The following is a 13038-nucleotide window of genomic DNA, read 5'->3' on the forward strand; positions in this document are numbered from 1 at the left end:
TGTGATACAGTGAAATAATCTGTCTGTAAACAATAGATGTCCTAACCGACTTGTCAAAACTATAGTTTGTTAACAAGAAATTTGTGTAGTGGTTTATAAACGAGTTTTAATAACTCCAACCTAAGTGTATGTAAACTTCCGACTTCCGACTGTTTTTCGGAGAGTTTGGGTTACAAGTGGAAGTATCAGTTGGACCTTGTGTGCAGTTGACTAACAAAGTAATCTTAATCGGAGAGCTTTCCTACTCTTTTCGGCTCACCTTACTCTTATATAATCCATCTCTACTCCATTTTACCTCTCTTGCTGTGGTGGTGTGGCGCAGTAACCCTGTGTAACTTCTCTCCATCCTCATCATGGAAAAAGGCCCATGTTTTTTTTCACCGTGCAGGGGAAGAAGGCCTTTGAGCGCATGAACAGCCTGACCTTCAAGAAGTCCAAGGACATGAAGGCCAAGCTGGAGGAGGCCATACTGGGGAGCATCGGGGCACGGCAGGAGATGGTCCGCCGCAGCAGGGGACAGCTAGGTACACACGGAACACACACACACCTTGGGAAAAGGGATCTGAAAATGACCATTCCATCTCTCTCGCCTTCAACTTCTCTTTCCCTTTCGCTCCACATCTCCTCACCCTCTCTACCCCCTTGTCTGCTTTTTTCACTCTCTCCTGCCTATCTTCTCTCCTCCTCTTATGTCGTCCCCCCGTAGAGAGGAGTCCGTCAGGCAGTGCCTTCGGCAGCCAGGAAAACCTGCGCTGGAGGAAAGACATGACACACTGGCGCCAGCACAGCGAGAGGATGGACAAGTATGCTTACGCTTTTTACACACACACACACACACACAGAGAGAGAGAGAGAGATGCACGCACACATCGCCATCTCACAATCCACTCAGGCCCTATAGTGGGCTTCTTCAAAGAAACAAGAATCTAGTTTGAACCGAACAAGCCCACACCGAGCGATATGGGTTGGATTCCTGATGCTACAACAGAAGAATACACGCTGATAGACCCTATCCCATTGTTTTTAGATGGTCAGTGTTTAAAACGCCTGTAAGGCACATGCATCTTGTCCTCTGTCCCATTTCATCTGTTAACTCACTCCTCCGAATGTTCTCTCGTGTCTCACTGTGCCTCTGTATAGGAGCCACAGATCACTCAGGTATTGTATTGAATGGTCCCCCTGGAGTCAGTGTGCTGCTGTGCTCTGAGTTCCTCCTGCTTGCTTTGGTGACCTGACTCATTCCCTCCGAACCCTGACCTCTGACCCCCAACTTTTCCTGTAACGGTGCTTGTGGTTTATGTCTGTCTGGCGCCTGCAGTGGGACTGCTGGTCATTTAACCAGTGTGCAGTGCTCACTGATGTGTGTCTATTCCCTATTCTGGGTTTAGATGGGTGAAATCAATGTGATTCTGTCACAAATGGTAGGCTCTCAATTGGTTGATTTAGCATGTGTGACAATTTGCACAGTAGAAAATTAGACCCGTTTGTAATACTGAATGTCCAATAAATCATAATCAACAAAAAAAATGGATAAGCACTTTCATAGAAATCACATGTTCTATTGGTGTGGCCTCTCTACCTCTACCGCTCTCCATGCAACCAGTGCGCCCCTAACCTTCCTCCTGTCTTACCTCTGCTGCCTAACATGCTGACCACACCACTCGCGTCACGTGCGCGAGCATTGCGAAATAAATGTACACATACATGTTATTCAATCATTGCACCCACACTGCTCGCGAGCGTCTGCGTGGCCAGGCGCTAAAATAGAAATTGGTTCTATGTGTGACGGTCAATGTGATGCAAGTCCAGCCTCTCCCATCTCCTCATTGGCTTTTAGGAGCGTATACCCACGTGGGTGATTGAAAGATGAACTGAGGTCCGCACTCCAGTCAGTTGTAGTAATGCATTGTAAAGTTGGTTGCCAACCTTCATGTAAAGTCCAAAGGGGAAAAAAAGAAGCCTGAAGGAAGGAGGAGAGATGATGAGAACCTAATTTGGTTTATCGTTTTATCTGTGGATTAATTGTCAGAGTAGTGGACCTTGTGCATTTCAGGTAAAATAACAACCCAATGTTTATATCCCAGGTCAAATGAGCTAGCAACAGCAAGCTATCTAGCTAAATTGCCATAAATGTTTAATGCTTTTTGACCTGTTCCCAAATTAATTGTTTTGATATTTCAACCTGCGTGTCCTGATTGCTTCTGGTGTGGGTGAACAAATGACGCGCGTCCGTTTTGGTCAGCATGTAACTCCCGCCAAGGGTTGGCGGTATGTTTGGGTCGCTGGTCCCCTGCTCTCCTCTCCGTGTGCTAGCCATGCCATGCAGCGTGTAGCTACCGTGTGCTCTGGACTCTGTGGTGTACTGTGTCGTGCAGGTTTAGAGACAGCATCCTACTACACAGCCCAGGGAGTCCAACCCAAACCCAGGAGCCTTTAGTAGTTAGGTGTGTAACTCATCAACTGTAACAAAACATGTCATAACCCCCCACCACTATCATCCTACTCTTCAACCCCTCCATACACCAAACCCCTTACAGTTCATTGCACATGGGAGAACTCCTGTCTGTGTGCGAAGGCTTGAATGTGACTGATAGGCATGATGAGTGCTGTGGCATTCAAGGGGACCCCATGAATATGGAGCTGGCCGGCGCCCATTTTGGAGAGTGTCTGACCGCCTGTCACGTCCTGTTTCCTGTGACAGGACCCGAGCGGAGCTGGAGCACGAAGCACTTATTGACGGTAACCTGGCAACGGAGGCCAATCTGATCATTCTGGACACTCTGGAGATCATCGTCCAGGTACAGAGGAATGACATTTCCACCAGCAGCCCTGCAGATATTGGCGATGAGCGAGATGCAAGACTTTGCTCTCACACAGTCACTAGCAGTATCGGCGCATGTGTACGTGCACAGGTTCGCTTCACGCTCTTGCAGCGTGGCAGCCAGGGCACCAAAAAAGTATAGCCTCGCGCGTCAACACTCTTAGTTGTTGTGGAAATGTACCCACTATGCTGTTTACTCTGTGCACCTATGTCATATCGCTGAGTCTACCTTTAAGAGGCACCAGACTCCTCACATTCCACAGTCAGGTTGAAAGATGGACACATTTGCAAACCAAATTTCCCTCTGGGGATAATACAAATATATTGATTGATTGTGATATGTATTTTTAAATTTTGTTTTATTTAACCTTTATTTAACTAGGCAAATCAATTTAGAGCAAATTCTTATTTGCAATGACAGTATTTGTGTGTCCTAGGCGGTGTCTGTGACAGAGTCGAAGGAGAGTATCCTGGGCGGAATGTTGAAGGTGCTGCTCCATAGCATGGCCTGTAACCAGAGTGCCCTCTACCTCCAGCACTGCTTTGCTACACAGAGGGCTCTCGTCTCCAAGGTCCGAATTGACTTCCTGTCTACAATCGTGTCGATATTTTCCATCGAGGAGTTGCACTTTTTAAAGAGATTTTGCGAAGTCAATTTGTAAAACGTCTGCGCACTGTCATAGTATTGTCTGTTTATCTCTGTGTATCTGTCCTGTTTCATACTTACGTACATTTGTGTGTGTGTGTAGTTCCCAGAGCTGCTGTTCGAGAAGGAGACAGAGCAGTGTGCTGACCTGTGTCTGCGTCTACTGAGGAACTGTAGCAGCAGTATTGGCACCATCAGATCCCACGCCTCCGCTTCGCTCTACCTGCTCATGAGGCAGAACTTTGAGATTGGCAATGTAAGTACAACGTCAGGGCAACGCACAGCAAACACGGACACATAAGAGTACTGTCTACCTGCCAGCTACTTAACCAATTTTCAATACAACTATTGATCCCTTTAGGGGTCATTATTGATGAAACGCAGGAGAAGGATTGCACGTCTTGTACATATTCCACATGTGACGTATGTTCCTCCTTTTCAGGACAGGTTCCATGTAGGTGTTCTATGTTCTCGCCGTTTCTCTGACTGGCCCTGCTCCTTTTGTAGAATTTTGCTCGGGTGAAGATGCAGGCGACCATGTCCCTGTCCTCCCTGGTGGGAACGTCTCAGCACTTCAACGGGGAATTCCTCCGGCGTTCCCTGAAGACCATCTTGACCTACGGCGAGGAAGACCTGGAACTCCGGGAGACCACCTTCCCTGACCAGGTAACCGCAGTGGACATGCTGGATGTCAATAGATTAGTACGGACTTACTGACATTTAACCCTTTTTAGTTATTGTAGTACAAAGCAGTGGAACTACTTGTTCAGTATATAAAAGTGTTTCAATATACAACGCACACACAAAAAAACGATGAAAATGTCATCAGAAAATGGCTGACCGGAAAGGGAATACCTTGTCCAATCACGTGAGATGATGATGTCACCTTATTACCCATGCTTCATGTTTCTATCTTTTGTGTGTACTGTAGGTCCAGGATCTGGTGTTCAACCTGCACATGATCCTGTCTGATACAGTCAAGATGAAGGAGCATCAGGAGGACCCAGAGATGCTCATAGACCTCATGTACAGGTATGGAACACGCGCACACACACACACACACACACATTGAGCTTTGCTTCAAGGCGTTGCTGCGTCTGTGTCCAGGATCGCTAAGGGTTACCAGACGTCTCCAGACCTGCGTCTGACGTGGATGCAGAACATGGCGGGTAAACACTCTGAGAGGACCAATCACGCGGAGGCAGCCCAGTGTCTGGTGCACAGCGCGGCCCTGGTGGCAGAATACCTCAGCATGCTGGAGGACCGCAAGTACCTGCCTGTCGGCTGTGTCACCTTCCAGGTGAGGACAAGGGAAAACACTATTTTAGGACTGTGTAGATTTGACTACTTTGTTTTGACCAGGAAATCATCCTGGAGAGACATGATACTGCAGGTTTAGTCCAAGCTCAGTGCCATCACAAGTGACTCAATTTATCAACTGAATATACAGAGTAACATGTTGTAAAGAAAATGTAATACCATGATTAACCCATTAGAGTATTATGTCTGTGTCTAAATAATGAGTGACCATGTGTGACTCTTCTTTCTCCGTTTCAGAACGTCTCTTCCAACGTGCTGGAGGAGTCTGCAGTGTCTGACGACGTGGTGTCTCCCGATGAGGAGGGTATCTGCTCGGGGAAATACTTCACTGAGGCTGGCCTAGTGGGGCTGCTGGATCAGGCTGCTTCCTCCTTCTCCCTGGTGAGACTCCGAGAAATAACTACTGCACTTAAGATAGACCAGCTGTTGACTGCCTCTGGTCTATCTATGATACATGGAGTGTTGTCAAGGCTTGATCTAACCACTCATAGGAATAAATACTTCACATAACCAGACCTGGGTCAAATACTTATGTCAAATACTTAAGATGCACTTGATCGTTTTTGCCCGGTATAGTGGAACCAATGGAATAGTCCCGAAACTGCATGCCCCAAGCTAAATGAAGCGCACCAATACTTTCAATACCTTTTCCCAGGCTGGTATGTACGAGGCGGTGAACGAGGTGTACAAGGTCCTGATCCCCATCCACGAGGCCAACCGGGACGCCAAGAAGTTGGCCACCATACATGGTAAACTACAGGAAGCCTTTGGCAAAATCGTGCACCAGGTAAATCCACGTGCTTTTATCTAGCTCTTGCCCTATACATACTGCAGGTATAGAGAACAGACGGACAGGACTGTTATGTGCCCCACCTCTGTGTGGAGGTCGTTTAGGACTGCCTGTCTGTGGATGTTACGCGTGCATGTCTGATTCTGGGACAGAGAAACACGTACTGTGACTGTACTGTGCCATGTGTGTGTTAGGAGCATGGACCCACCATTACAATGCCCTGTTGTCTGTCGGAGGCATTGCAGGAAAGAGCATGCCAAATATGTACACTCTCAGACCGACAGCCACTGCAGTGTACCAACGTGACTGTAAACGTGTTTATATTCTATTTTTCTTTGTCACCACAGAGCACTGGCTGGGAGGTAGGTCCTAATGGTTCCTGCTTGGCCTGTTCATTTACTTTTTGTTTCTACTTCATATTTATTATTTGCTTGTTGTGTTGCTCTCTGCTGCTGTGTTACATTACACTGTACCATCCATTAACATCTACCTAGACTGGGTGCTGTCCGTTTGTCCCTCCGTCCAACCAACTGTGGGACTGCTGATGCCATGTTACGGGCAGCAACCCTCCTCCTCTTCCTCCTCCTCATTCTCCTTTCCTCTTCTGCTCTGTCTGCGGAAGGTTGTCTTAACGTGACCGTTTTGGCAGGCCGTGCATGGGAGCCCCAGTGTGATACTAATGGCAAGTCTCGGTGAATGAGGGCTTCACCTACCTGCCCCCCTGCCTTGTCAGACCATCTCTCATCAACAACAAACTGTCTGGTCCGGTCGGGCGTCAACATCTGGTCTGTTGCTCGCTCGCCTGTTGTCACGACTCATCTCATCTACGGCCACAGGGTTCGATTTTAGTCAGATATTCATGCTGAGGATACCCACTTCCCCAGGTTGTTCTCTCAATACACACTCCCACAAACCAGAGCCCTTTTGTAATAGAATGCTCTGACAAACAAATGAACCACAAACGATTGCAAACTTGCGTTTGCCATATGCAGTTCCAACTGAATCCACATTCGGTTAAGAAACGTTGAATTTCAAGAGGGTGCAATCCAAGGATTTTGGACTGCATTGTTAGATTTGTCCCACCTCAAAGTAAAATGTTCTCCCTTTTTATTTGGAAAAAGACAAACTAAATCGACCCCTGAGTTCCTTCATTCATACTGCTGCTGTTGTGTTAACTGGTGTTAACCCGGTGTGTTGCATGACAAGGACAGAACACTCCTCCGTTTTCTCCTGAGGGAACTTAAGGACTGGGAGTACAGCTCCCTGAATGTTTCCAGGGACTGTGGAGCTCCATCACCACCATCCATCACCACCTCTCTCCTTTCACCTCCCTTTACTTCACTCTCTCTTTCTCTGCATGTGTCGTGTGTTCTTAAAGTCAAAAGGAATTGTTTTGGTATTGGTGGTTTGCTGTCTCTTCTGTTTGCCTTGGTTTGTGTTGTTCTTGTGTTGTTCTTGTTTAGTTTCTCTAGTKWATWACCTGGWATSCTGWTTWRAWTKTGTTCTTGTTTAGTTTCTCTAGTGAATTACCTGGAATCCTGATTAAAATGTGTTCTTGTTTAGTTTCTCTAGTGAATTACCTGGAATCCTGATTAAAATGTGTTCTTGTTTAGTTTCTCTAGTGAATTACCTGGAATCCTGATTAAAATGTGTTCTTGTTTAGTTTCTCTAGTGAATTACCTGGAATCCTGATTAAAATGTGTTCTTGTTTAGTTTCTCTAGTGAATTACCTGGAATCCTGATTAAAATGTGTTCTTGTTTTCTCCTTTTGATTTCCCTGGTTGCCATGCCGACCCTTCCTTCCCACTTTACTTATTGTGTGTTGTGGTAAGTTTCTAGTTTGAGGATGACTTTATTTCTGTGACTTTTTGAAGGGGAATGTAAATGCAATGAACCACTGACAAACAACCACTGAGCCAAATGGCAGAGCAACTGATCACAGGAAAATATGCTATGTATTTCACTGCTGTACTATATACCTATATATAATGCCAAAGCTATGTCAATTAAAATAATTGTTCAATGCAACCAATAGGAGCAGTACTGGGAGCTTGCAGCCTCGAGTTGATCTGTTTCTGTACAGCCACGTATATATCCTCCTCCCCCTCTTCACACACACACACACATACAACACCGACACACACACACGTTTCATTAGCCGCTCCACTCCTTCCTGAAAAACTACAGAGCTCTCTGCTTGACCAGCGCCTGTTCATTTAATTTCGCTCGGTCCATTCTCATTCATCTGCCAGTTTAAAGGCTTTGGTACCGGGCCATCGGGACCTTAGACCGTGAAAGACTTTTCACACGTGTACTCAAATCAAATCAGATGTTATTGGTCACAGACACATATTTAGCGGGTGTAGTGAAATGCTTGTGTTCCCAGTCACACGTCAACACAACACCCAGAAATACATACTGTTTCTAGGTCATTGCACATATTCCAATCTGATCAGCAATAACACATCATTGGTCAACATGGTCATTGATAGAGCCTCTGAAAGTTGTTCATTTATTCAAACATTTACATTAGCCTAATTAACAGTGTCTATTATGCTGAAGGTCGTTGGTCTGTGTTCATATTTGGTGTTGCAATTGAAGTGTTTGCTGATGATGAGGACTTGAACTTGATGGTTTCACTGAGTTGGATGGATTTCAGCTAATGTATCAATAGTCTGGCTCAGACATAATCAGACTGTCACCATCCACGGGGTTACTACCGTGCTTTATCCTTACACTTCTGATGACATTCTGTGTAAAAGCAGCATGTTTTTGTTCAAGAGCATGCATGCGCTTATATTTGACATTTGCACACGTAAAACATGTTTTCTGTCTCACAGGATGGGAAGAGAATGTTTGGTACTTACTTCAGAGTCGGATTTTACGGCTCTAAATTTGGGGACTTGGACGAGCAGGAGTTTGTGTACAAAGAGCCTGCCATCACCAAGCTAGCAGAGATCTCACACCGACTCGAGGTAAATGGCAGTTTGGAGGAGTGTGTCTCAAACTATTATTTGATATTTGTTCCATTAGTCTACTGTTGATAACAGTCCTGAAATGTTTCACATGTCAGCAGTCAAGTTTTCAAGATGTTGGACTTTCAAGATGCAAAGTGTCTCTTGCTACAGTACGTTATGGGACCATATCAACAGTGGACTAATGAAAGCAATACCAAAAAATTGTTTTTCAGTCGATTTTTCCTTTGGGTCTCTTCTCAGTTTGTGAAATGGTCTCGGTCTACTCTGTGAGAGAGCTGGAGCACCGAGTGTGTCCTGTGTGTTTGATCTCTTAGGGGTTTTATGGCGAGCGCTATGGAGAGGACCAGGTGGAAGTCATTAAGGACTCCAATCCAGTGGACAAGTGCAAACTGGACCCAAATAAGGTGTTTGTGGATAAAGATGTAATTCCAAATCACTTATTTGAATATTAATTGGTTATTTATATGTATTGTGGTTCATGTTGGTAAAACATCATGTTAACTAGGTGTCACTGTGTATCTTTACTGTGTCCAGGCTTATGTCCAGATCACGTACGTGGAACCGTACTTTGACACCTATGAAATGAAGGACCGCATCACGTACTTCGACAAGAACTACAACCTGCGGCGCTTTGTCTACTGCACGCCGTTCACGCTGGACGGGCGTGCGCACGGGGATCTGCACGATCAGTTCAAGCGCAAAACCATCCTGACCACCTCCCACGCATTCCCCTACATCAAGACCCGCATCAACATCATCCACAAAGAAGAGGTGAGGCACCGGCACGTCACCTGACGCCGTGCACCACATGCTACTGTTACATGAAATCCACGACCCATTTCAGAGTGACCACTACGGCGATGTTCTTACTGACACGCATTCGTATGAAAAACAGGCATGTACCTCTGTTTATCTTAAATATTGACGCAAATGTCTCTCGTGTGCGTTCTCCATCTGATCGTCAATCCCTGTCTCTCTGGCCCTGTGTTAGATCAGCTCCATGCCCATCGAGGTGGCCATAGAGGATATGCAGAAGAAGACCCAGGAGCTGGCCTTCGCCACCCACCAGGACCCCTCCGATGCCAAGATGCTGCAAATGGTCCTGCAGGGGTCTGTGGGGACCACCGTCAACCAGGGACCTCTGGAAGTGGCCCAGGTGTTCCTTTCAGAGATCCCCAGTGACCCTAAACTCTACAGACACCACAACAAACTACGCCTCTGCTTCAAAGACTTCACGAAGAGGTAAAGTACCAGTTTCCGCTCTAGAGGTCAATAAAGTTTATTCAATTCAAAGTACTGTTGTTTGTAAATCGAGATTATAGACTCCAATTCCCTGTGCTGTATGCAACAGGTCATATTGAAGTCCAGTGCTCTGCTCACACCTGTCCTATTCTCCTCCATACAGGTGTGAAGACGCCCTCCGTAAGAACAAGAGTCTGATTGGTCCAGACCAGAAGGAGTACCAGAGGGAGTTGGAGAGGAACTACCATCGTCTGAAGGAGGCGCTACAGCCACTCATCTGCAGAAAGATACCCCAGCTTTATAAACCTGTGCTGCAGGTCAACTCTCACAGGTGTGTGTGTGTGTGTGTGGTTGGGGGGGTGTGTGTGTGTGTGTGTGTGTGTGTGTGTGTGTGTGTGTGTGTGTGTGTGTGTGTGTGTGTGTTGTGTGTGTGTGTGTGTGTGTGTGTTGACAAGCAGGAACATACTGGGGCCATACTTGTGAACATTAGAAATAGTTTAACTTTAAACTAGGGGTGTGCCGACTCGTCATACTCGTATGCGGAATCGTATCCGTTTTATCACACTTGATACTCGTAATCAGATTTACTCTTGATCGGAAAACCCGGCGTGCGCTTTAAATGCTGGTAAAGCCTATACCTCAAGTGCACATTACTGCTCTATCACTCAGAGTGCATCTTTATGTTTTTTGTTGTGGAATTATTCTAATCAAAAGGGGAGACTTGTAAATTTCTTATTCTTATTTAATTACTGCAGTAATGGAGCTTGCAACGAGCCCCCCCCCCCCCCCCCCCCCCCCCCGTAGGTGATTCGTTGAGAGCCCAACCAGCAGGATTAAGCCACAGCATTTTATAGCAAAGTCCATCCTCCTGGATGTTCATGACAAACAACAGATGTATGGAATGGGTCACAAGGTTAAGATTCGTATGAAAGATGCTAATAATTCACAGCAAAGGCTATCCGCTGTCAAGACTGTTCTCGTTGTGTAGAAACCAGAGTCTGGCCCCACCAATTCAATACTGGAGCCATCTCCCCATGGTAACCCAGTACAGAAACGGTAACTCATGCTATGGAATGCGGTCTTGTTAGGTTCATCACCCAAAGACATGGTAAATCTTCTGTCAGCATTAAAACTCCGAGGCCCATCCTCAGTAGAACACACACAGATGAAAGTGTTCAGAGAACCCCCTATTCTGTTGCATAAAACAAACATTTGATGCAATAACAGTATTATAACACAATCTTGCAATTTTCTCCACCATGTCCTTCATTCATTCACCCACATTGTTAAACGACCCCGACAGATGAAAATGCACATGATTTACTTACTTAGTCCTATTCAATTATCAACGAAATAGGCTAATAAATAGCTTAATGTATGGCTGGCTACTAGTGCCTGCATTTATTGCAGACACAGATTTAAATGAAGGTAGGCTAATTCGCTTGCCCCATATATTGTTTCACTTTCGAGAGGAGCAAAACTTATCTCTCCGGACACTTATGCCACAACATTTGTATAATCAAAATAAACTACATTTGTAATTTTATTTTCTAATGATATGTTGCTCGGTAATCATGCCTGGGGCAGAATAAATAATAATAATAGCAGCAAGCATGGGTTTGGATCACGAAATAACGACAGACATCGTCAGCAATGGAATAAATATACCTTCAGACAAAGTAGGCTTACTAAACAACGCCAAGTAGACAGACAAAACAACCACATAGCATCAGCAAAGTGGACAGGAAATAACTAGAACAACAATGACTAGCTACGGATTCTGATTCATACTCAGTGTTTGGAGAAGGGAAGACTTGAGAGCGGCTTGTTCTAATCCAATCGTTGCAGCTGGCTCAACCGATACCCCGCCCGTTTCTTTACAGACAGAAGAACTAACCAATAGTTGTTTGGAGCACACAGCCCTTCATATTGTTTGAGTGAAAGAGAATGTGTGCTGGCAGCTGAAAATTACTTTTTCCGTATAATTACAAAAAATACTTGTCATAATCGTGTTCGGAAAATTCTCCATATCCGTTACGGTACTCGTTTTGTCCGAGTACTTGGCTCACCCCTATTAAACTGTTTCTCGGTCTGAAAATGTGCATCAGCCAATTAAAATAGCTGATTTACTTGAACGTGATAGAGCACTACATTGTACTTGGTCCCGTCAGCCCTATGCTAACCTCACCAGCTGACTGATTATGTCCTATAATAAATTCCGCATCAGCCTATCAATGGCATTTCTTAAAATAGGTCAACTCTGGCCACCAGAAGGATATTTTAAACCTACAAATTCAAGGTTTACTTTTGTATCAAAATGTTATGTGCCAATATTGCATTGATTAATCCTCGACTAGGCTACTAGTACTAACTTTACACACAATTGTTTTCACATATGACAAAATGTCAATTAGGTCCTTACAAACATGTACGTGTATCATACATCGAATAAATAGACTAAGAACCTTATGGACTTGTCGATTTAGCGGTCATGTACCGTTATTACCATCGCTTCCAAGTGGCACACAATGCTAAAGCGGTTGACTCTAAATCCATAGGGCTTTTCACTGACTCGTTGATGCGCGATTCAAAATGTAACAAAAGTGGATGATTTATAATAATGCATATAAAATGTTGTAAGTGTAGCCTACATATGAAATTGTGTTTCTGGTCTAACAGTTACATGAAACTATGCTATTATATATTCGGTATTTTGGGATTATGTAGAATACTGATGAATCATTAAGTGATCTTGCGAGACATTGATTCACCTTAAGTTATAACACTTTATTAAACAAGCACCATTCTGAGAAGTGACGAAGCATCGCTCCGGTGCGCTCTGGTCGATCTACACCCCTGTATAATAGAAGCCTATGTGTCGGTCTACGAGAGGAACTCAGAGAAACTCCTCATTAGATATATTTGTAATCTTCATTTACAAGGTTTTGGCTGCACCCTTCGCAACACACTATCACAATAAATGTAGGTCTACATTTCAAAGGAAAAAACGATCTCACCTGGGATTAGAAGCCTGACTGTGAGCTATCTGTCCAGCTTAAGTTTTGTCAATGTTTTACTAACTTTGATTAGCAGATGGAGCTGTGTGACTTCTGTTAAGGACGCTCATGGGAAAAAAGGGGTTGGTCACGTCAACGTTTTTAATTGGCCGATACAGAATTTGTCACAGGAAAAATCATGTCCGGCTGGTGTTGTTAACCTGGCCTATGCTATCTGATGGGGA

The 13038-nt window shown here is 44.9% G+C and overlaps 1 protein-coding gene across 10 annotated transcripts in view; it reads left to right on the forward strand.

Moving 5' to 3' along the window:
- LOC111971371 (dedicator of cytokinesis protein 7) overlaps positions 1-13038 on the forward strand; it is a 117241-nt gene that overhangs the window by 103307 nt on the left and 896 nt on the right. For 3 of the 10 annotated variants that reach the window (XM_070446239.1, XM_023998113.2, XM_023998115.2), the window contains 18 exons: positions 389-524; positions 707-803; positions 1141-1158; positions 2376-2444; positions 2702-2798; positions 3259-3393; positions 3571-3723; positions 3975-4133; positions 4399-4499; positions 4575-4767; positions 5025-5168; positions 5443-5574; positions 5925-5939; positions 8427-8552; positions 8870-8959; positions 9090-9326; positions 9547-9797; positions 9961-10128. In XM_070446239.1, coding sequence (XP_070302340.1) covers positions 389-524; positions 707-803; positions 1141-1158; positions 2376-2444; positions 2702-2798; positions 3259-3393; positions 3571-3723; positions 3975-4133; positions 4399-4499; positions 4575-4767; positions 5025-5168; positions 5443-5574; positions 5925-5939; positions 8427-8552; positions 8870-8959; positions 9090-9326; positions 9547-9797; positions 9961-10128 — 2321 coding nt within the window. Of the gene's footprint in view, positions 1-388; positions 525-706; positions 804-1140; positions 1159-2375; positions 2445-2701; positions 2799-3258; positions 3394-3570; positions 3724-3974; positions 4134-4398; positions 4500-4574; positions 4768-5024; positions 5169-5442; positions 5575-5924; positions 5940-8417; positions 8553-8869; positions 8960-9089; positions 9327-9546; positions 9798-9960; positions 10129-13038 lie in introns of those variants that run through there. The other 7 variants (XM_070446240.1, XM_023998114.2, XM_023998117.2 and 4 more) reach the window with 3 other exon arrangements.

This window comes from Salvelinus sp. IW2-2015, linkage group LG13 (genome assembly GCF_002910315.2).
Source record: "Salvelinus sp. IW2-2015 linkage group LG13, ASM291031v2, whole genome shotgun sequence".
NCBI classification, from domain to species: Eukaryota; Metazoa; Chordata; class Actinopteri; order Salmoniformes; family Salmonidae; genus Salvelinus; species Salvelinus sp. IW2-2015.